Source organism: Paramisgurnus dabryanus, chromosome 15 (assembly GCF_030506205.2).
Source record: "Paramisgurnus dabryanus chromosome 15, PD_genome_1.1, whole genome shotgun sequence".
In the NCBI taxonomy this organism is placed as follows: domain Eukaryota; kingdom Metazoa; phylum Chordata; class Actinopteri; order Cypriniformes; family Cobitidae; genus Paramisgurnus; species Paramisgurnus dabryanus.
This window is the reverse complement of record NC_133351.1, coordinates 28,790,029-28,815,751: the sequence shown is the minus strand read 5'-3', so window position 1 is coordinate 28,815,751 and position 25,723 is coordinate 28,790,029. Positions and strand designations below refer to the sequence as shown.

Sequence of the window (25,723 nt, the reverse complement as noted above, 5' to 3'; positions counted from 1 at the left end):
GGACATATCTAAACGTACACAAAATTAAGGCATTGAATATTAAAATAACATTGCTGACCTTAGGATAAATAGTATAAACTTTAATATATTTGTGAACTTTTATGAGACTACTGTCAGTAAAACCCTTCTGGTCACAAAGTTCTGGTCTGTTAATAATGCCCTGAAAATAAAAACTTTAAAAGGTAGTAAACAGTTTTCTTATTTTGCTCCTAAACTTTGAAAGCCACCACAGCCTTGTTCAGAATTTAGACACACTTGATCATTTTAAGTCTACAAACTCATCTCTTTAACCAAGCATACACATAATTCAATGCAAAAACAATTTAATGACGCAATAATTAACTCAATCAGAATCAAGATTAACTATTTTTCTGTTTATCTTTTACACTGAGTGTGAATGTGTGAGCTTCACCTTCCAATGTCTTATCCTTGGACAACCATATATTTTTATATGCACCCCCAGGAACACCTTTAATTGAAATATTGAAAAACCCAAACACAAGCATGAAAACATTGTGTATTATAAGGACAAAAGTGATCTATGAGGACAAACGGTTTAACACAAACACAAGCCTGAAAACATTGTGTATTATAAGGACAAAAGTGAACCATGAGGACAAACGGTTTAACACAAACACAAGCCTGAAAACATTGTGTATTATAAGGACAAAAGTGAACCATGAGGACAAACGGTTTAACACAAACACAAGCCTGAAAACATTGTGTATTATAAGGACAAAAGTGATCTATCAGGACAAATGGTTTAACACAAACACAAGCCTGAAAACATTGTGTATTATAAGGACAAAAGTGAACCATGAGGACAAACGGTTTAACACAAACACAAGCCTGAAAACATTGTGTATTATAAGGACAAAAGTGATCTATGAGGACAAATGGTTTAACACAAACACAAGCCTGAAAACATTGTGTATTATAAGGACAAAAGTGAACTAGGAGGACAGACGGTTTAACAAAGTGAAAACAACATTCTCAGGTCTGTTGTAACTGCAAACACAAGCCTTATCCAGGGACTGCAAGTCACTGCGACTGGTGCAAATTAATGACATTTATTAAAATATACATCAAAATATTTTGATTTTAAATGGGCAAAACTTATTTCAAATCAGTTTGTTTTCCTACATATATATATAAAATGCAAGAACATATAACAGTACACCAAGTATGGTAACAAGTAGCAAAGTTTAATGTGTACTTTACTTTTTCAAATAAAAAAATAAAAAATAACCAAAAATGCCTTGAGGTACCATTTACCTTTGATGAACCTAAAATTAACAAAGCAATGAACTTTAACATTAACAATGTATAACCTTGCTCATACATATAAAACCAAAATTACCACCATCAGAACACTAAATGTTTTGTGCCTGTCTCTTTCTCTTCTCTGTCAGACCCCTATTTCTTACGAAGTCTCTAATATTTTGTAAAGACCGATTAGCCAATGCAGGATGCTCAGCATTCTTGCACTGCTGACAATCAATTTTAGTAGCAAGTTTTCCCTGTGTAATATGTTTTTTAAAGTGTCTCATTACTGCTGTGATTTCAGTTGGAGACCATTGCTGTTTTTGTTTCCTTCTGGCATTCTTCTTTTCAGCAGGATTTACAGGAACGACTACAAAAGAGAAAAACAGATTCCTACGATAAACACATTGCCTAGATCTCATCTTTTATTCTTCCAACCAGTCTAATAATTATCTTTAGTCTAGCCAAGTGGTTCCCAAACATGAGGTGACAATAGGGGGTAGGCGAATAAAATGCTAGTTAATTTTACTCTAAAATAACATTAAAATCAGTACTGTCAGTATTTACTCTATTTTGCAATGAAATTATAGTTCTAATGAAAACCACAGCAGAACTACAACACGCATATGTGTTTCAAGAACAATTATGCAGCTAATATTTAAAAGTTTTATTTAGTTTTACCATCATTGCATTTTTCTCTATTTAACATTTTTCTTTAAAACATTAATTCTTTTTTATTTGTTTTTTAAAAAGGTAAACAAAAATGCAAATATTGTCCCTTAATGGTAAAGGTGTGACTGCAGTTGAAGTGGAAGAGAGGGGGTAGCCCTTCAGGCTAAAAGTTTGGGAACCACTGGTCTAGCCCATAGATGCCGCCTTCAAGCGCTCCAGGCACGTAGATTGTTATAAGCTTTATAAATTATTGCATTTTATGTCATGTTTGCTAACGTTCCTGTTTAGCAGTTTAAAAAAACATCAACCAAAAATATTTAAAAGGGTTTTTACCACTATTTTTATTAGCTTGTGTATGAATTTTTTTAACATTAAAGATAACCATAATCATATAAAAATCATTTGCTTTAACTCTACGGCAGATGTAGACCATTATACACAGACATAGCTACCCCTGCAGACTCATTCAGCAGCTCTGTGCACAGACCTGCTTGGCGTGGTTTCCAGAACGCTGTAACATTACATAATACAATTCTATTCTCAACACTATAACCTTACATTTTTATTTTAAATCTTTATTATGCTTAAGACAGCTGGCAATTTTTTTTAACCTTTAAACCACAGAAGAAAAATACACTGCAAAAGTTTAAAAGTAGTGTAGTTTAGTGGGATGTCATGGACTTTGACTGTTCTAATATGAATAATGGCGTATAGCGGCTCATAGAAGCAGATACTAAAGTGGCTCGATCTACACGATTGTCTAATAAAGTGTTCATTGTGCATTTTTGTTGGTGTTTTTACCAGCTTGTTCATTCTCTTCCCTACTGCTGGACGACTTCTTCTTTTTACTTTTTTGGTAAAAAGCTTAAAAACAAAACAGAAACACATGAACATCTAATTTAAATCAATCAGGCAAATGCAAAAAGTCATCCAGACCAAAATCTAGATTATATACAGTGCTCAGCGTAAATGAGTACACTCCCTTTGAAAAGTAACATTTTAAACAATATTTCAATGAACACAGAACAATTGTCCGAAATGTTGACAAGACTAAGCTTAATATAACATCTGTTCAACTTATAACATGAAAGTATGGTTAATAATTTAAGTGAACATACAGATTTTTCAGTTTAACTCAAATCAGAGTAATGCAAAAATGAGTACACCCGACTGAAAGTGTTTGAAGCAAAGCAAAATTTTAGACTACAAATGTCTAATTTAACAAGAATTCAAACACAGGTGAGTCTAATTATTCATTACACAGGTGTCCAGCAGACAGTTGACTATAAAAAGGTGTTAGGCTACATCCCATTCCATGCTGTAAGCAATGGCACCACATGGAAGAGTATTTCCCATGACACAATATGGCGTACACTGCACAGGAATGCCATGCATGGGTGCCATCCATGAAAGAAACCTCTCCTAAAGGCCAGGCACCCTTGGTTGTCATGAAAATGACAATGATCCTAAACACACATCTAAGGCCAATGGTGGATTCTGAAGAAAAACAGGGTAAAAGTGATTCAGTGGCCAAGTATGTCTCCTGATCTGAATCCAATCAAACACCTAATTCTGAAGAGAAAAGCTGAGCATCACTCTCCATCCAGCATCCAATTTCTAAAAGAGGTCATTCTTGAAAATTTGAAAAAGATGGATGTCGCAAAATGCTGTCAGCTTGTCCATTCCATGCCTAGAAGTCTTGCTGCTGTCATTAACAATCACGGAGGCCATACAAAGTACCAGATATAGTCTACTTGTTGTGGGGTGTATTCAATTTTGCATCACCCTAATTTAAGTTAAATTATTATTTTTACTTTCATGTTATAAGTTAAAAAGATGCTATATTAAACTTAGTCTTGTAAACATTTTGGACAATTGTTTTGTGTTAATTGAGATTAAATGTTACTAATTAAAGAGGGTGTACTAATTTATGCTGAGCACTGTATGCCACTGATTTTTAGATTCGACTAGCATTTATATATCCTTAAAATGGATTAGTTAAAAACTTTCCGTCTTGTCTTACCTGCAGCTGTGCTTTCTAAGGCAGGGTCATCATCTGTGAAAGGGATAATAAAATACTATAACATACAGAAGGTACTGCTTGGTCTACATGAACTGAATCAAACCTTGCTAAACATGCTAGTCAAATAAGATAAATGTCCATACCATCTGAGGTGCCTGGAAGATCCTCGACAGGTCGCCTAACTCGCTTTAGTGCTGTGGTATGAATAATATAGTTTACTAGTAAGGTTTTGGTGTCACATGTTTATTTATATACAAGCATAAACTAGAGTAAAAACCATGATGACTAGATCTCATCTCACTATTCTTTCAACTAGTCTAATAATTATCTTTGGTCTAGTCTTGTTAGAATGATTGCTAGTCTTGACTAAAGTGCTGAGTGGCTGTTTTGGCCTGCTTGTGTTTATTAGGGAAGCAAATATAAAGGTAAGATTTTACAATTTTTGTAAAGGAGTTTAAATATGATCTACATGACTGTCTAATAAAGTGTTCATTGTGCATTTTTGTTGGTGTTTTTTACCAGCTTGTTCATGCTCTTTCCTATTGCTGGACTTCTTCTTTTTACTTTTTTGGTAAACAGCTTAAAAACAAAACAGAAACACATGTTCATCTAATTTAAATCAATCAAGCAAATGCAAAAAGTCATCCGGACCAAAATCTAGATTATATATGTCACTGAATTTTAAATGCGACTAGCATTTATATATCCTTAAAATGGATTAGGTAAAAACTTCTGTCTTGTCTTACCTGCAGATGTGCTTTCCAAGGCAGGGTCATCATCTGTGAAAGGGATAAAAAAAATACTGTAACATACAGAAGGTACTGCTTGGTCTACATGAACTTAATCAAACCTTGCTAAACATGCTAGTCAAATGAGATAAATGCCCACACCATCTGAGGTGCCTGGAAGATCCTCGGCAGGTCCCTAACTGGTTTTATTGCTGTGGTATGAATAATATAGTTTACTAACGATACCCTCAGGAATACCAAAATTTCGAAAAACATGATTAAAGAGGGCCTCAGGTGCCTCAAGGATGGTAGGAAGTTTGGGCAGAGGAATTGATTTGCATTCTTTGGAGAATCGGTCCACAACGACTAAAATGCAGGAGTCTTCTGGGGGTGTTGGTGATGGCGCAGACAGAGCAATCCTTGACATACCGTGATACATCCTGAGAGAGGGAAGGCCACCAGTACCGATGACTGAGGAGCACGAGGGTACGCCTGCTACCTGGATGTCCAGAGCCCGGAGCACAGTGCGCTGAGTCCAGAAGTTCAGTACGTAGGTGTTGAGGCCTTCGGGGGTCTCCGGCAGAGTGGGATGGTGTAAGTTTTTCTGGTTAATCTGTTCATTGATATCCCAGATGATGGGACTCAAACAACACGGTGGGAGGTAATATGGGTTCAGGTAAGGTGTCTTCAGAGGAGGCACTATGGATGCGAGAGAGGATATCAGCTTTGACATTCTTATTACCAGGTCAGTAGGAAACAATCAAATTAAAGCGGGTGAAGAAGAGGTCCCAACGTGCCTGTCGGGGGTTTAGTCTTTTGGCTTCTCAAAGATATTCCAGATTGCGATGGCCCTTGATAACTCCAAACTGGTGCTTAGCTCTCTCCAGCCAGTGCCTCCACTCTTCGAGAGGAGTTTAATGGCGAGCATTTCTCTGTATGTCATAGTTCTGCTCCGCCGGAGACAACTTCCTGGAGAAGTAAGCACATGGGTGAAGTATAGGAGGATTCCCCTGCTGCTGATATAGGACAGCTCCAACTACGGTGGAGAACGTGTCAACTTCAACAAAGAAAGGGCGATCTGGGTTAGGGTGGATCAGGACTGGTGCAGATTGGAAAGATTCTTTGAGGAGATCAAATGCTGAGATGGTTTCTGGAGACATGGCTAGCGTCTTGGGACAACCCTTTAATGCGGAGGTAAGGGAGGACTGATTAGACTATAGTTATTATTGAATCTTCTGTAGAAGTTGGCAAAACCCAGGAAACATTGTAGATCTTTCACAGAAGAAGGTGAGGGCCAGTCCTGGATCGTCTCTACCTTACGTTGATCCATCTGTAATCCTTGTTGATTGAGTATATAACCCAGTAATTGGACGCTGGTGGTGTGGAACTCGCCTTTCTCCAGTTTTAGATATAGTTGATGTCCAGGTAGCAGGTTAATGGCGCAGTCCCATGGCCGGTGAGGTGGTAACTTTGTAGCTATCTGCTTACTGAACACATCCTGGAATGCCCAGTAGTCGGTGGGTATCTCCGTTTGGTGTTAAACTGAAGGACTCTTCACAGATGTGTAATAGACGGGGTAGAATGTTTCAGCAGAGTTGAAGACAGAATATTTTAAAAATTTCTGGATGGGAATAAGACAGGATTGGAAGCAATAATTTCCCCAACTGAGGACCTCACCGGTGCGCCAGTTAAATGTGGGTTGGTGTTAAATAATCCAAGAGCATCCCAGGATGACGTCAGCAGTGGATTCATCCACCATCAAAAAGGAGATCTTCTCTTTATGTAACATCAAAACATCCAGTCTGAAGAGTCATGTTGGGATGCGACCCTGGCCCAGCGGTTTCCCTTGTATTGTTTGTACCTTGAGTTTCTGCTGACAAAGCTTACGTATGTTCAATTCTTGAAGGAGTTGTGTGGAAATGAAGTTGGCCACTGAACCGGAATCGATGAGGCCTTGCACGGAGACACAGACACAGTAGGTTAACAGATGTACAGTGGTACGATTGAGAGTTTCAACTCTAGGGAGTATTTGAATGGAACTTACTGCCGGGTGCAAAGGTCGAATGGGGCATTCACGGATGAGGTGTTTGTCTCCACTGCAGTAAAGGCAGAGCTTGAGCTGGATGCGATGGAAGCATTCAGTGGCAGACAGGTGAGTAGAGTCGATCTGCATAAGTTCCAGTGCTGGAGGAATCTGGAGGGGAGCTGAGGCGGATGATTAGCAATGGTAAAGGATTCGACACAGGCTGTAAGACGCTGAGACACTCTTGATAGTTTTCTGGATCAGATTTTCCAATCCCATATTGTCGTTGTAAACCACTATTTGTTGACGTATCTGAGGACTGAGACCATGACAAGAGGCGGTGATCCGAGTTGACTCATTCCATAATATTCTCATTCCAGATATCCATGTAGGATATCTTCGGGTACCAAAGGAGGGTTTATTGGAGGTGAGGGTAAAAGTGACAGACGGACTACCTGAACCAACTCCGCGAAAGGACTCGGAGGAATCCTGCATCGTTGGTCTGGTCTTCTGTCACACACACCATCTGACTGTCTGTCTCTCCGTGTGTAAGTTTGACAAAGTTTATTAAAACACAGATGTAATCAAATGAATAATGGTAAGCAGTATGAAACAGTTCTTCAGATGGTGACTTAGCTGTAGCTTATAGTGTCTCTGTGGTTGTAGTGGTTGTAAGTGGTGAGGATCCGAAGATGAAGAGAAAGAATGGAACGAGGGACAGATGGCGGCGAGGGAATGACAGGTAAGTCCTGAAGGTAAGTTGAGAGGTTTAGTCGTATCATCACTGACAAGACCAGACAAAGGAGTGGCAGTGAGTGAGCTGAATATAAAGTGTAAGGGTGATGAGGTCCAGGTGACGATAATTAAAACTCAGGGAAGTGAGAATTAGTGGGTGGAGTGAATGAGGATGCTGGTGATGGAGATGCAGTCCTGACACTTTGAAGGATAAAGTACATTCATAACAACAAGTGCAATAAACATGAAACACGATAACTATGCTAAAAATAACAAGGTAAAAAATACAGAGCAGCCTTGTGAGAGAAATGGCCCTGTTTCACTTGGTATGTCTGTATTCTGTGGATAGTGCTGTTCAAAATATCTGTTTCATTTCATAGTGACATTTGCTATTTCCAATCTCACTGCAAATCAAACAGAAGGGCTTTGTGCTAAATTTGGGCAAAATAAACACATACTTTTCTGTCCAGTCTTCTTTAAAAACTCTATTTTCTCCGTCAACTTTTCTTTTTTAGAAACTAGCATCCTCAACCATCTGAATGCTCACACCATAAGGAAGTGGCGGTTCCGCTCTCATTACGTCAATGGTCAGTATGTCACAGGCTTACTGGGTGTCATGGCTACAGCTTCACACAGGAAATTTTTTAATAACTCGTTTTATTTTTGGACCAGGAATACTCTTATTAAATCTAAAAAGAAAACTAAACTAGACAAATTGTTTAATATGCGTTTTTAACGTAGCAAAAAAACACATTTAATTCATCATACTGTATAGAAATTAATGCACTTGAAATATGAAGTGCACGCAGGTCCGGAACAAGTTCACTTCGGGTCCGGACTTGAGTCTAGACTTTGAGATCCCCCACGATTGTCTAATAAAGTGTTTATTGTGCATTTTTGTTGGTGTTTTTTTAACAGCTTGTTCATGCCCTTCCCTATTGCTGGACTTCTTTTAACTTTTTTGGTAAACAGCTTAAAAACAAAACAGAAACACCTAATTTAAATCAATCGAGCAAATGCAAAAAGTCTTCCAGACCAAAATCTAGATTACATATGCCACTGATTTTTAGATTCGACTAGCATTTATATATCCTTAAAATGGATAAGTTAAAAACTTCTGTCTTGTCTTACCTGCAGCTGTGTTTTCCAAGGCAGGGTCATCATCTGTGAAAGGGATAAAAAAATACTGTAACATACAGAAGGTACTGCTTGGTCTACATGAACTGAATCAAACCTTGCTAAACATGCTAGTCAAATAAGATAAATGTCCATACCATCTGAGGTGCCTGGAAGATCCTCGACAGGTCCCCTAAATCGCTTTAGTGCTGTGGTATGAATAAAGTTTACTAGTAAGGTTTTGGTGTCACATGTTTATTTATATACAAGCATAAACTAGAGTAAAAACCATGATGATGACTAGATCTCATCTCACTATTCTTTCAACTAGTCTAATAATTATCTTTGGTCTAGTCTTGTTAGAATGATTGCTAGTCTTGACTAAAGTGCTGAGTGGCTGTTTTGGCCTGCGTGTGTTTATTAGAGAAGCAAGTATAAAGGTAAGATTTTACAATTTTTGTAAAGGAGTTTAAATATGATCTACATGACTGTCTAATAAAGTGTTCATTGTGCATTTTTGTTGGTGTTTTTTACCAGCTTGTTCATGCTCTTTCCTATTGCTGGACTTCTTCTTCTTTTTACTTTTTTGGTAAACAGCTTAAAAAAAACAGAAACACATGTACATCTAATTTGTGATCTCTTATTTTTCATTAAATGTATAACTATATACAGTCTTGTTAAATACTAATAAAACAGATTTAAAATAAAAACTTCCGTCTTGTCTTACCTGCAGCTGTGCTTTCTAAGGCAGGGTCATCATCTGTGAAAGGGATAATAAAATACTATAACATACAGAAGGCCCTTCTTGGTCTACATGAACTGAATCAAACCTTGCTAAACATGCTAGTCAAATAAGATAAATGTCCATACCATCTGAGGTGCCTGGAAGATCCTCGACAGGTCGCCTAACTCGCTTTAGTGCTGTGGTATGAATAATATAGTTTACTAGTAAGGTTTTGGTGTCACATGTTTATTTATATTCAAGCATAAGCTAGAGTAAACACCATGATGACTAGATCTCATCTCACTATTCTTTCAACTAGTCTAATAATTATCTTTGGTCTAGTCTTGTTAGAATGATTGCTAGTCTTGACTAAAGTGCTGAGTGGCTGTTTTGGCCTGCTTGTGTTTATTGGGGAAGCAAGTATGTAGGTAAGATTTTAAAATTTTTGTAAAGGAGTTTAAATATGATCTACACGACTGTCTAATAAAGTGTTCATTGTGCATTTTTGTTGGTGTTTTTTACCAGCTTGTTCATGCTCTTCCCTATCGCTGGACTTCTTCTTCTTTTTACTTTTTTGGTAAACAGCTTAAAAAAAAACAGAAACACATGTATATCTAATTTACATCAATCAAGCAAATGCAAAAAGTCATCCAGACCAAAATCTAGATTACATATGCCACTGATTTTTAGATTCGAATAGCATTTATATATCCTTAAAATGGATTACTTAAAAACTTCTGTCTTGTCTTACCTGCAGCTGTGCTTTCTAAGGCAGGGTCATCATCTGTGAAAGGGATAAAAAATTACTGTAACATACAAAAGGCTCTGCTTGGTCTACATGAACTGAATCAAACCTTGCTAAACATGCTAGTCAAATGAGATAAAAGCCCACACCATCTGAGGTGCCTGGAAGATCCTCGGCAGGTCCCTAACTCGCTTTAGTGCTGTGGTATGAATAATATAGTTTACAAGTAAGGTTTTGGTGTCCCATGTTTATTTATATACAAGCATAAACTAGAGTAAACACCATGATGATGACTAGATCTCATCTCACTATTCTTTCAACTAGTCTTATAATTATCTTTGATCTAGTCTTGTTAGAATAATTGCTAGTCTTGACTAAAGTGTTGAGTGGCTGTTTTGGCCTGCTTTTTAATAGGGAAGTAGGGTTTTACCATCCAAAGTTTTTCCAAATTCTTGTAAGATTAATGTTTAATCTGATCAGGTATATACTGCAGAGCTGCAATTTTGGAGGTGAACTGACCCAATTGTCTAGTCATCACAATTTGGCCCTTGTCAAACTCACTCTTTATACTTAGTAATTTTTCACAATTTTAACACATCAACTTTCTGGACAAAATGTTTACTTCCTGACAAATATATCCCACCCATTAATAGGTGCCATGGAGAAGAGAAAATCAGTGTTATTCACTTTACCTGTCAGGGGTCATATTGTTATGACTGATCAGTGTACATAGTGTTGCATCATATGGTAAACTGTACTTTAATAATTTGCCATTGTATATTAATGCACTTACCAATTTCACTTTGTGTTAGCTGATCTGCCTCCTCAGCATCACTGTCATCACTTGAATCAGTTAAGTCTAGGGTTTCTAACAAAAACAAACAATTTGAGTCTTAAGTATAGCAAATGTTAGGAGCAAATAAAAGTATCAAATAATTCTGAAACTATTACTTTGGTTAATATATATTGTCTGTATGTACCTTAGCATATACACTTGATAACCTTTACAATAAAATATACTATAAACCATGCAGCAAAAATCACAAAAATCAAATTTTAACTTTAATAGACTTACCTTCAATGTCAATTTCTTCAAGTGATTTGCCTTGAAGACTTGTAAGAGAACCTTTTTCCATGGCAAGAAGAAGTTTAGAAATTTTTGCCAGCTGGGTTGTAGCCTCTGGAAGCCTGTAATATTCCCTGTGGACACGTATATCATGGCCCAAGAAGTCTGCCACTTGATCCAACTCATGGTTTTTTAAGTTCAGGACCTGTGATAATGTTGCTACATGCTTGCGCAGCTGTGTTGACCGGAGGAGCTCAGGGTTCTGGGCACCACACTCTTCTGCGTAAATCCGTAGACTGTCTTGACCTCGATATGAAGTCAAACATCTGGGTCTTGCAAAAAGAAATGTATTGTCTTGTGGAACTCCACACTCTTGTCTTTTGCTTATCAGAAGTGTTAAAGCATCGACCATGTCTGGTGATAGCAAAATTGCTACTTTACGCCCCCTTTTCCCCCTAATTTCTACTCTACTGAAATGTGAGCAAAGTTTCTGCTCAAATGCTGTAAGGCCAACAGCAACATCTTTGTGAAGAGGAGTTGTGTCCCTCTCCAGGAAACATTTTAATTGCATCCTTGCAACTTCTCCTACACGTCGTCGATTGAACAGAATAATTTTGGCAAGAGTCGATCTGCACAGTTCTCCATAGACTTTTGTTGAAGCAGTCTTCTTCAAGTTGTCAGTAGCTAAATCAGCGACTGTTTCGAGATGTTGATGAAGACGCTGAACATCTTCTGTAAACGGAAGGGTGGATGGTTTATTAAAATGACCTTCATGTAAAGTGGTTAAAGCACCATGAGACACAAGTTCCGACCATTTCGAATTAACCAACTTTTTGAAAGTCTGAGTTGACTTAATCCTTGCATCATCTTCAGCCATTAACGCTCTACAGTGTATGATGTCACATAACTTGTTCAAAGAGTGACCAAGCTTAAGAGCAAGGCTTGGAGTCTGGTAAGTGTGTTTTGCTGCATCATACCCAGATACTCTTTTGACAGCCTGTATAATCATCTCAAAATTTGCAGGCTTAACAGCATCCTCAATCGTATGCAATGAGAATTGCTTTCTCAGGACCAACAAAAGTCTTCCAACCTCTCTTAGCTTCTGCCGAATGTAATCATGTTTAGACGGATCTTGGCCATGTTTATTGAAAAATGATTGTGCCAGCTGTAGGATGGTGAAATCACTCCGCACAGCAGCAGAGATGTCATCATCTTTCATTGGTGTTAGGAGTTTCCAAACACTCTGTGACATTTGCTGACAGAGAACTGAATCAGACATTGTCGCTAAAGCCAGTACCTTATTTCTTCCTGGTTGTTCCTGATCCCCTGACTTAGAAGGACAGTTCCGTACATGTCTCCACAATTCTCTGCGTAGGAACATTGCATGGCAATACATGCAATTCACATAATCATTTGGATTGTAATTTTTCTTCGGTTTACGTTTGAGTTTTAACTGCCCCGATCCACTGGCTAAAACACTTGCATTATGTTCATAATTTCCTTTATTTCTTAGTTTGTCCAGCAGTTTCTTACGTTCCTTGGAATGCTTCGGCAAGGCCAGAGCCCTAGCAACATCCATATTTGTGTTTTCATGAATTTTTAGGTGTCTTGTGAATTTCGATTGGGGCTTTCCACAAATATAACAGTAATTCTTATGTCCTGAAGTGGATATTTCAGAGGATGGTACTGATGGACCTTCCCCACATTCTGTGGTATCCTCAGACCCTGTATTATCAATCCCTGTTTTGTTGGGTACCTGCTCGCCTTTCCTGCATGACTTTTTCAGTTGTGCTGTGCAGACTGCATCTTCAGGTAGGGAATCTTTTACTAAGACGCTTTCTTGGCAGTCTATGTTGGAGAGTGGTTTAGGGCACTCTAGTTCTAAAGACACCATGTCCGACTCCGAATCCTCTGAAAAACTACTGGGAACATAGTCCTTATCTGAGTCCTCCTTAAATAATTCTTCTTCAGAATTCTATAATAGAAAACAAATATTTATTAAATTAAAATATAGATATTACATACTTTTAAAAAGTATTATTAGTGAACTATTATTTTAAAGATTATTTGATAAAATTCACTTACTGGTTCAAATGAGTCAAGGTAAGGCATCACATTCTTGTTGTAGCAAGATTTATGCCAGAAACATGAGCAAACTAGACAGAATAGTAAATACAAGTTTAGATCCTGAGATTTGCTCTAAATTAGATCGTATCTACCAAAAGGGTTGGGAAATTAATAAATCAATAGAGATTGGTAACACATTACTGTACACATTAGAGTATCTTAGTTAAAACATGATACTTACTCTTACACTTTACACCAATCCATTTTAATGCAGAATACGGCCCACTACAGCTGGCACAATTATCCAAGCTTGACACGGTTGAAAGAATGATGTCATGTTTGCAAATCTGTTGAAAAAAATAATAACAATAACAAAATCTATTAAAAAATTGAATTAAAATGAATCTGATTAACCCATCTAAAGTGAAGTAAACTTCAAAAAGATGTTAAAAGTTTAACTAAAAGGTTTGGGGTTTAAATTAATTAAATATCATAACCAATGTAGGTTTTATCAGTAAATTATAAGTAAATATAACATCCAGTCTGACTGTAGTAAACTAAACCTCGATCTTCAACCAACCCCCACAACATGACATTTACAGTAAATATAAGGACATAAAACACCACACATATTCCAATCTGGCTGTAGTAACCCAAACCTGGATCTTCACCCAACCCCCACAACATGACATCAACAGTAAATATGAGGACATAAGACACATCACATATTCCAATCTGTAGTAACCCAAACCTGGATCTTCACCCAACCCCACAACATGACATCAACAGTAAATATGAGGACATAAAACACCACACATATTCCAATCTGGCTGTAGTAACCCAAACCTGTATCTTCACCCAACCCCCACAACATGACATTTACAGTAAATATGAGGACATAAGACACATTACATATTCCAATCTGGCTGTAGTAACCCAAACCTGTATCTTCACCCAACCCCCACAACATGACATTTACAGTAAATATGAGGACATAAGACACATTACATATTCCAATCTGGCTGTAGTAACCCAAACCTGTATCTTCACCCAACCCCCACAACATGACATTTACAGTAAATATAAGGACATAAAACACCACACATATTCCAATCTGGCTGTAGTAACCCAAACCTGGATCTTCACCCAACCCCCACAACATGACATCAACAGTAAATATGAGGACATAAGACACATCACATATTCCAATCTGGCTGTAGTAACCCAAACCTGTATCTTCACCCAACCCCCACAACATGACATCAACAGTAAATATGAGGACATAAGACACATTACATATTCCAATCTGGCTGTAGTAACCCAAACCTGTATCTTCACCCAACCCCCACAACATGACATCAACAGTAAATATGAGGACATAAGACACATTACATATTCCAATCTGGCTGTAGTAACCCAAACCTGTATCTTCACCCAACCCCCACAACATGACATCAACAGTAAATATGAGGACATAAGACACATTACATATTCCAATCTGGCTGAAGTAACCCAAACTGTATCTTCACCCAACCCCCACAACATGACATTAAGAGTAAATATGAGGACATAAAACACCACACATATTCCAATCTGGCTGTAGTAACCCAAACCTGTATCTTCACCCTACCCCCACAACATGACAACTACAGTAAATATGAGGACATAAAACACCACACATATTCCAATCTGGCTGTAGTAACCCAAACCTGGATCTTCACCCAACCCCCACAACATGACATGAAGAGTAAATATGAGGACATAAAACACCACACATATTCCAATCTGGCTGTAGTAACCCAAACCTGTATCTTCACCCTACACCCACAACATGACATCTACAGTAAATATGAGGACATAAGACACATTACATATTCCAATCTGGCTGAAGTAACCCAAACCTGGATCTTCACCCTACCCCCACAACAAGACATCAACAGTAAATATGAGGACATAAGACACATTACATATTCCAATCTGGCTGAAGTTACCCAAACCTGTATCTTCACCCAACCCCCACAACATGACATCAACAGTAAATATGAGGACATAAGACACATTACATATTCCAATCTGGCTGAAGTAACCCAAACTGTATCTTCACCCAACCCCCACAACATGACATGAAGAGTAAATATGAGGACATAAAACACCACACATATTCCAATCTGGCTGTAGTAACCCAAACCTGTATCTTCACCCAACCCCCACAACATGACATCAACAGTAAATATGAGGACATAAAACACCACACATATTCCAATCTGTAGTAACCCAAACCTGGATCTTCACCCAACCCCACAACATGACATCAACAGTAAATATGAGGACATAAAACACCACACATATTCCAATCTGGCTGTAGTAACCCAAACCTGTATCTTCACCCAACCCCCACAACATGACATTTACAGTAAATATGAGGACATAAGACACATTACATATTCCAATCTGGCTGTAGTAACCCAAACCTGTATCTTCACCCAACCCCCACAACATGACATCAACAGTAAATATGAGGACATAAAACACCACACATATTCCAATCTGGCTGTAGTAACCCAAACCTGGATCTTCACCCAACCCCCACAACATGACATCAACAGTAAATATGAGGACATAAGACACATCACATATTCCAATCTGGCTGTAGTAACCCAAACCTGTATCTTCACCCAACCCCCACAACATGACATCAACAGTAAATATGAGGACATAAGACACATTACATATTCCAATCTGGCTGTAATAACCCAAACCTGTATCTTCACCCAACCCCCACAACATGACATCAACAGTAAATATGAGGACATAAGACACATTACATATTCCAATCTGGCTGAAGTAACCCAAACTGTATCTTCACCCAACCCCCACAACATGACATTAAGAGTAAATATGAGGACATAAAACACCACACATATTCCAATCTGGCTGTAGTAACCCAAACCTGTATCTTCACCCTACCCCCACAACATGACAACTACAGTAAATATGAGGACATAAAACACCACACATATTCCAATCTGGCTGTAGTAACCCAAACCTGGATCTTCACCCAACCCCCACAACATGACATGAAGAGTAAATATGAGGACATAAAACACCACACATATTCCAATCTGGCTGTAGTAACCCAAACCTGTATCTTCACCCTACACCCACAACATGACATCTACAGTAAATATGAGGACATAAGACACATTACATATTCCAATCTGGCTGAAGTAACCCAAACCTGGATCTTCACCCTACCCCCACAACATGACATCAACAGTAAATATGAGGACATAAGACACATTACATATTCCAATCTGGCTGTAGTAACCCAAACCTGTATCTTCACCCAACCCCCACAACATGACATCAAGAGTAAATATGAGGACATAAAACACCACACATATTCCAATCTGGCTGTAGTAACCCAAACCTGTATCTTCACCCTACACCCACAACATGACATCTACAGTAAATATGAGAACATAAGACACATTACATATTCCAATCTGGCTGAAGTAACCCAAACCTGGATCTTCACCCTACCCCCACAACATGACATCAACAGTAAATATGAGGACATAAGACACATTACATATTCCAATCTGGCTGTAGTAACCCAAACCTGTATCTTCACCCAACCCCCACAACATGACATCAAGAGTAAATATGAGGACATAAAACACCACACATATTCCAATCTGGCTGTAGTAACCCAAACCTGTATCTTCACCCTACACCCACAACATGACATCTACAGTAAATATGAGGACATAAGACACATTACATATTCCAATCTGGCTGAAGTAACCCAAACCTGTATCTTCACCCAACCCCCACAACATGACATCAACAGTAAATATGAGGACATAAGACACATTACATATTCCAATCTGGCTGAAGTAACCCAAACTGTATCTTCACCCAACCCCCACAACATGACATGAAGAGTAAATATGAGGACATAAAACACCACACATATTCCAATCTGGCTGTAGTAACCCAAACCTGTATCTTCACCCAACCCCCACAACATGACATCAACAGTAAATATGAGGACATAAAACACCACACATATTCCAATCTGTAGTAACCCAAACCTGGATCTTCACCCAACCCCACAACATGACATCAACAGTAAATATGAGGACATAAAACACCACACATATTCCAATCTGGCTGTAGTAACCCAAACCTGTATCTTCACCCAACCCCCACAACATGACATTTACAGTAAATATGAGGACATAAGACACATTACATATTCCAATCTGGCTGTAGTAACCCAAACCTGTATCTTCACCCAACCCCCACAACATGACATCAACAGTAAATATGAGGACATAAAACACCACACATATTCCAATCTGGCTGTAGTAACCCAAACCTGGATCTTCACCCAACCCCCACAACATGACATCAACAGTAAATATGAGGACATAAGACACATCACATATTCCAATCTGGCTGTAGTAACCCAAACCTGTATCTTCACCCAACCCCCACAACATGACATCAACAGTAAATATGAGGACATAAGACACATTACATATTCCAATCTGGCTGTAGTAACCCAAACCTGTATCTTCACCCAACCCCCACAACATGACATCAACAGTAAATATGAGGACATAAGACACATTACATATTCCAATCTGGCTGTAGTAACCCAAACCTGTATCTTCACCCAACCCCCACAACATGACATCAACAGTAAATATGAGGACATAAGACACATTACATATTCCAATCTGGCTGAAGTAACCCAAACTGTATCTTCACCCAACCCCCACAACATGACATTAAGAGTAAATATGAGGACATAAAACACCACACATATTCCAATCTGGCTGTAGTAACCCAAACCTGTATCTTCACCCTACCCCCACAACATGACAACTACAGTAAATATGAGGACATAAAACACCACACATATTCCAATCTGGCTGTAGTAACCCAAACCTGGATCTTCACCCAACCCCCACAACATGACATGAAGAGTAAATATGAGGACATAAAACACCACACATATTCCAATCTGGCTGTAGTAACCCAAACCTGTATCTTCACCCTACACCCACAACATGACATCTACAGTAAATATGAGGACATAAGACACATTACATATTCCAATCTGGCTGAAGTAACCCAAACCTGGATCTTCACCCTACCCCCACAACATGACATCAACAGTAAATATGAGGACATAAGACACATTACATATTCCAATCTGGCTGTAGTAACCCAAACCTGTATCTTCACCCAACCCCCACAACATGACATCAAGAGTAAATATGAGGACATAAAACACCACACATATTCCAATCTGGCTGTAGTAACCCAAACCTGTATCTTCACCCAACCCCCACAACATGACATCAACAGTAAATATGAGGACATAAAACACCACACATATTCCAATCTGTAGTAACCCAAACCTGGATCTTCACCCTACCCCCACAACATGACAACTACAGTAAATATGAGGACATAAGACACATTACATATTCCAATCTGGCTGTAGTAACCCAAACCTGGATCTTCACCCTACCCCCACAACATGACATCAACAGTAAATATGAGGACATAAGACACATTACATATTCCAATCTGGCTGTAGTAACCCAAACCTGTATCTTCACCCAACCCCCACAACATGACATCAACAGTAAATATGAGGACATAAAACACCACACATATTCCAATCTGGCTGAAGTAACCCAAACCTGGATCTTCACCCAACCCCCAAAACATGACATCAACAGTAAATATGAGGACATAAAACACCACACATATTCCAATCTGGCTGTAGTAACCCAAACCTGTATCTTCACCCTACCCCCACAACATGACATCAACAGTAAATATGAGGACATAAAACACCACACATATTCCAATCTGGCTGTAGTAACCCAAACCTGGATCTTCACCCAACCCCCAAAACATGACATCAACAGTAAATATGAGGACATAAAACACCACACATATTCCAATCTGGCTGTAGTAACCCAAACCTGTATCTTCACCCAACCCCCACAACATGACATTTACAGTAAATATGAGGACATAAGACACATTACATATTCCAATCTGGCTGTAGTAACCCAAACCTGTATCTTCACCCTACCCCCACAACATGACATCTACAGTAAATATGAGGACATAAGACACATTACATATTCCAATCTGGCTGTAGTAACCCAAACCTGTATCTTCACCCAACCCCCACAACATGACATCAACAGTAAATATGAGGACATAAAACACCACACATATTCCAATCTGGCTGTAGTAACCCAAACCTGGATCTTCACCCAACCCCACAACATGACATCAACAGTAAATATGAGGACGTAAAACACCACACATATTCCAATCTGGCTGTAGTAACCCAAACCTGGATCTTCACCCAACCCCACAACATGACAACTACAGTAAATATGAGGACATAAAACACCACACATATTCCAATCTGGCTGTAGTAACCCAAACCTGTATCTTCACCCAACCCCCACAACATGACATGAAGAGTAAATATGAGGACATAAAACACCACACATATTCCAATCTGGCTGTAGTAACCCAAACCTGGATCTCTACCCAATGATTCATTTTTCATAAACACTCACCGGCTGTGATGTTTTACGCCCATCTCCACGGACGAATGAGGCAGGTTCTTCAGTCTCTGAAGTTACCTGTTCAGATTAACAAACAAAGTAATAACAAATTAAATTCTCAACACGATTGATAAACCATTTAACAGAAACCTGTGTGTTTGAATGAGAATATATAGATTAAATGATTCACTTTTCATAAACACTCACCGGCTGTGATGTTTTACGCCCATCTCCACGGACGAATGAGTCAGGTTCTTTAGTCTCTGAAGTTACCTTTGTAGATTAACAACGAAGTATTAACAAATTAAGTTCTCAACACGATTGATAAACCATTTAACAGAAACCTGTGTGTTTGAATGAGAATATATAGATTAAATGATTCACTTTTCATAAACACTCACCGGCTGTGATGTTTTACGCCCATCTCCACGGACGAATGAGTCAGGTTCTTTAGTCTCTGAAGTTACCTTTGTAGATTAACAACGAAGTATTAACAAATTAAGTTCTCAACACGATTGATAAACCATTTAACAGAAACCTGTGTGTTTGAATGAGAATATATAGATTAAATGATTCACTTTTCATAAACACTCACCGGCTGTGATGTTTTACGCCCATCTCCACGGACGAATGAGTCAGGTTCTTTAGTCTCTGAAGTTACCTTTGTAGATTAACAACGAAGTATTAACAAATTAAGTTCTCAACACGATTGATAAACCATTTAACAGAAACCTGTGTGTTTGAATGAGAATATATAGATTAAATGATTCACTTTTCATAAACACTCACCGGCTGTGATGTTTTACGCCCATCTCCACGGACGAATGAGTCAGGTTCTTTAGTCTCTGAAGTTACCTTTGTAGATTAACAACGAAGTATTAACAAATTAAGTTCTCAACACGATTGATAAACCATTTAACAGAAACCTGTGTGTTTGAATGAGAATATATAGATTAAATGATTCACTTTTCATAAACACTCACCGGCTGTGATGTTTTACGCCCATCTCCACGGACGAATGAGTCAGGTTCTTTAGTCTCTGAAGTTACCTGTTCAGATTAACAAACAAAGTAATAACAAATTAAATTCTCAACACGATTGATAAACCATTTAACAGAAACCTGTGTGTTTGAATGAGAATATATAGATTAAATGATTCACTTTTCCTAAACACTCACCGGCTGTAATGTTTTACGCCCATCTCCACGGACGAATGAGTCAGGTTCTTTAGTCTCTGAAGTTACCTTTGTAGATTAACAACGAAGTATTAACAAATTAAATTCTCAACACGATTGATAAACCATTTAACAGAAACCTGTGTGTTTGAATGAGAATATATAGATTAAATTATTCACTTTTCATAAACACTCACCGGCTGTGATGTTTTACGCCCATCTCCACGGACGAATGAGTCAGGTTCTTCAGTCTCTGAAGTTACCTTTGTAGATTAACAACGAAGTATTAACTAATTAAATTCTCAACATGATTGATAAACCATTTTAACAGAAACCTGTGTGTTTGAATGAGAATATATAGATTAAATGATTCACTTTTCATAAACACTCACCGGCTGTGATGTTTTACGCCCATCTCCACGGACGAATGAGTCAGGTTCTTCAGTCTCTGAAGTTACCTTTGTAGATTAACAACGAAGTATTAACAAATTAAGTTCTCAACACGATTGATAAACCATTTTAACAGAAACCTGTGTGTTTGAATGAGAATATATAGATTAAATGATTCACTTTTCATAAACACTCACCGGCTGTGATGTTTTACGCCCATCTCCACGGACAAATGAGGCAGGTTCTTCAGTCTCAGAAGTTACCTTTGTAGATTAACAACGAAGTATTAACAAATTAAATTCTCAACACGATTGATAAACCATTTAACAGAAACCTGTGTGTTTGAATGAGAATATATAGATTAAATGATTCACTTTTCATAAACACTCACCGGCTGTGATGTTTTACGCCCATCTCCACGGACGAATGAGTCAGGTTCTTCAGTCTCTGAAGTTACCTTTGTAGATTAACAAACAAAGTAATAACAAATTAAATTCTCAACATGATTGATAAACCATTTTAACAGAAACCTGTGTGTTTGAATGAGAATATATAGATTAAATGATTCACTTTTCATAAACACTCACCGGCTGTGATGTTTTACGCCCATCTCCACGGACGAATGAGTCAGGTTCTTCAGTCTCTGAAGTTACCTTTGTAGATTAACAAACAAAGTAATAACAAATTAAATTCTCAACATGATTGATAAACCATTTTAACAGAAACCTGTGTGTTTGAATGAGAATATATAGATTAAATGATTCACTTTTCATAAACACTCACCGGCTGTGATGTTTTACGCCCATCTCCACGGACGAATGAGTCAGGTTCTTTAGTCTCCGAAGTTACCTGTGCAGATTAACAAACAAAGTATTAACAAATTAAATTCTCAACATGATTGATAAACCATTTTAACAGAAACCTGTGTGTTTGAATGAGAATATATAGATTAAATGATTCACTTTTCATAAACACTCACCGGCTGTGATGTTTTACGCCCATCTCCACGGACGAATGAGTCAGGTTCTTCAGTCTCTGAAGTTACCTTTGTAGATTAACAAACAAAGTAATAACAAATTAAATTCTCAACATGATTGATAAACCATTTTAACAGAAACCTGTGTGTTTGAATGAGAATATATAGATTAAATGATTCACTTTTCCTAAACACTCACCGGCTGTGATGTTTTACGCCCATCTCCACGGACAAATGAGGCAGGTTCTTCAGTCTCTGAAGTTACCTGTTCAGATTAACAAACAAAGTAATAACAAATTAAGTTCTCAACACGATTGATAAACCATTTTAACAGAAACCTGTGTGTTTGAATGAGAATATATAGATTAAATGATTCACTTTTCATAAACACTCACCGGCTGTGATGTTTTACGCCCATCTCCACGGACGAATGAGTCAGGTTCTTTAGTCTCCGAAGTTACCTGTTCAGATTAACAAACAAAGTAATAACAAATTAAGTTCTCAACACGATTGATAAACCATTTTAACAGAAACCTGTGTGTTTGAATGAGAATATATAGATTAAATGATTCACTTTTCATAAACACTCACCGGCTGTGATGTTTTACGCCCATCTCCACGGACAAATGAGGCAGGTTCTTCAGTCTCTGAAGTTACCTGTTCAGATTAACAAACAAAGTAATAACAAATTAAGTTCTCAACACGATTGATAAACCATTTTAACAGAAACCTGTGTGTTTGAATGAGAATATATAGATTAAATGATTCACTTTTCATAAACACTCACCGGCTGTGATGTTTTACGCCCATCTCCACGGACGAATGAGTCAGGTTCTTTAGTCTCCGAAGTTACCTGTGCAGATTAACAAACAAAGTAATAACAAATTAAATTCTCAACATGATTGATAAACCATTTTAACAGAAACCTGTGTGTTTGAATGAGAATATATAGATTAAATGATTCACTTTTCATAAACACTCACCGGCTGTGATGTTTTACGCCCATCTCCACGGACAAATGAGGCAGGTTCTTCAGTCTCAGAAGTTACCTTTGTAGATTAACAACGAAGTATTAACAAATTAAATTCTCAACACGATTGATAAACCATTTAACAGAAACCTGTGTGTTTGAATGAGAATATATAGATTAAATGATTCACTTTTCATAAACACTCACCGGCTGTGATGTTTTACGCCCATCTCCACGGACGAATGAGTCAGGTTCTTTAGTCTCTGAAGTTACCTTTGTAGATTAACAACGAAGTATTAACAAATTAAGTTCTCAACACGATTGATAAACCATTTAACAGAAACCTGTGTGTTTGAATGAGAATATATAGATTAAATTATTCACTTTTCATAAACACTCACCGGCTGTGATGTTTTACGCCCATCTCCACGGACGAATGAGTCAGGTTCTTTAGTCTCTGAAGTTACCTTTGTAGATTAACAACGAAGTATTAACAAATTAAATTCTCAACACGATTGATAAACCATTTAACAGAAACCTGTGTGTTTGAATGAGAATATATAGATTAAATTATTCACTTTTCATAAACACTCACCGGCTGTGATGTTTTACGCCCATCTCCACGGACGAATGAGTCAGGTTCCTCAGTCTCTGAAGTTACCTTTGTAGATTAACAACGAAGTATTAACAAATTAAGTTCTCAACACGATTGATAAACCATTTTAACAGAAACCTGTGTGTTTGAATGAGAATATATAGATTAAATTATTCACTTTTCATAAACACTCACCGGCTGTGATGTTTTACGCCCATCTCCACGGACGAATGAGTCAGGTTCTTTAGTCTCCGAAGTTACCTGTGCAGATTAACAAACAAAGTAATAACAAATTAAATTCTCAACACGATTGATAAACCATTTTAACAGAAACCTGTGTGTTTGAATGAGAATATATAGATTAAATGATTCACTTTTCATAAACACTCACCGGCTGTGATGTTTTACGCCCATCTCCACGGACAAATGAGGCAGGTTCTTCAGTCTCAGAAGTTACCTTTGTAGATTAACAACGAAGTATTAACAAATTAAATTCTCAACATGATTGATAAACCATTTTAACAGAAACCTGTGTGTTTGAATGAGAATATATAGATTAAATGATTCACTTTTCATAAACACTCACCGGCTGTGATGTTTTACGCCCATCTCCACGGACAAATGAGGCAGGTTCTTCAGTCTCAGAAGTTACCTTTGTAGATTAACAACGAAGTATTAACAAATTAAATTCTCAACATGATTGATAAACCATTTTAACAGAAACCTGTGTGTTTGAATGAGAATATATAGATTAAATGATTCACTTTTCATAAACACTCACCGGCTGTAATGTTTTACGCCCATCTCCACGGACGAATGAGTCAGGTTCTTTAGTCTCTGAAGTTACCTTTGTAGATTAACAACGAAGTATTAACAAATTAAATTCTCAACACGATTGATAAACCATTTAACAGAAACCTGTGTGTTTGAATGAGAATATATAGATTAAATGATTCACTTTTCATAAACACTCACCGGCTGTGATGTTTTACGCCCATCTCCACGGACGAATGAGTCAGGTTCTTTAGTCTCCGAAGTTACCTGTGCAGATTAACAAACAAAGTATTAACAAATTAAATTCTCAACATGATTGATAAACCATTTTAACAGAAACCTGTGTGTTTGAATGAGAATATATAGATTAAATGATTCACTTTTCATAAACACTCACCGGCTGTGATGTTTTACGCCCATCTCCACGGACAAATGAGGCAGGTTCTTCAGTCTCAGAAGTTACCTTTGTAGATTAACAACGAAGTATTAACAAATTAAATTCTCAACACGATTGATAAACCATTTAACAGAAACCTGTGTGTTTGAATGAGAATATATAGATTAAATGATTCACTTTTCATAAACACTCACCGGCTGTGATGTTTTACGCCCATCTCCACGGACGAATGAGGCAGGTTCTTCAGTCTCTGAAGTTACCTTTGTAGATTAACAACGAAGTATTAACAAATTAAGTTCTCAACACGATTGATAAACCATTTTAACAGAAACCTGTGTGTTTGAATGAGAATATATAGATTAAATGATTCACTTTTCATAAACACTCACCGGCTGTGATGTTTTACGCCCATCTCCACGGACGAATGAGTCAGGTTCTTTAGTCTCTGAAGTTACCTGTTCAGATTAACAAACAAAGTAATAACAAATTAAATTCTCAACACGATTGATAAACCATTTTAACAGAAACCTGTGTGTTTGAATGAGAATATATAGATTAAATGATTCACTTTTCATAAACACTCACCGGCTGTGATGTTTTACGCCCATCTCCACGGACGAATGAGGCAGGTTCTTCAGTCTCTGAAGTTACCTTTGTAGATTAACAACGA

General features: G+C 37.7%; 1 protein-coding gene and 1 pseudogene across 1 annotated transcript; both read right to left on the bottom strand.

Annotated features, from left to right (window-relative positions):
• Window positions 1–25,723, bottom strand: part of LOC135782906 (interferon-induced very large GTPase 1-like) — a 45,757-nt pseudogene that overhangs the window by 12,477 nt on the left and 7,557 nt on the right.
• LOC135782592 (uncharacterized) lies at window positions 1,338–25,661 on the bottom strand. The gene is made up of 48 exons (XM_065292972.2): window positions 25,656–25,661; window positions 25,443–25,508; window positions 25,248–25,313; window positions 25,054–25,119; window positions 24,858–24,923; window positions 24,664–24,729; window positions 24,469–24,534; window positions 24,274–24,339; window positions 24,078–24,143; window positions 23,883–23,948; window positions 23,689–23,754; window positions 23,495–23,560; window positions 23,301–23,366; window positions 23,105–23,170; window positions 22,909–22,974; window positions 22,713–22,778; window positions 22,517–22,582; window positions 22,321–22,386; window positions 22,125–22,190; window positions 21,929–21,994; window positions 21,733–21,798; window positions 21,539–21,604; window positions 21,344–21,409; window positions 21,149–21,214; window positions 20,955–21,020; window positions 20,760–20,825; window positions 20,566–20,631; window positions 20,372–20,437; window positions 20,178–20,243; window positions 19,984–20,049; window positions 19,789–19,854; window positions 13,404–13,509; window positions 13,181–13,251; window positions 11,105–13,070; window positions 10,823–10,897; window positions 10,036–10,068; window positions 9,807–9,869; window positions 9,431–9,481; window positions 9,288–9,320; window positions 9,095–9,157; window positions 8,719–8,769; window positions 8,576–8,608; window positions 4,705–4,737; window positions 4,478–4,537; window positions 4,102–4,152; window positions 3,959–3,991; window positions 2,737–2,799; window positions 1,338–1,633 (listed from the first exon to the last, which is right to left on the bottom strand). The coding sequence occupies exons 1-48, from the start codon at window positions 25,659–25,661 to the stop codon at window positions 1,374–1,376; spliced, it is 5,031 nt and encodes a 1,676-aa protein (XP_065149044.2). The 3' UTR covers window positions 1,338–1,373.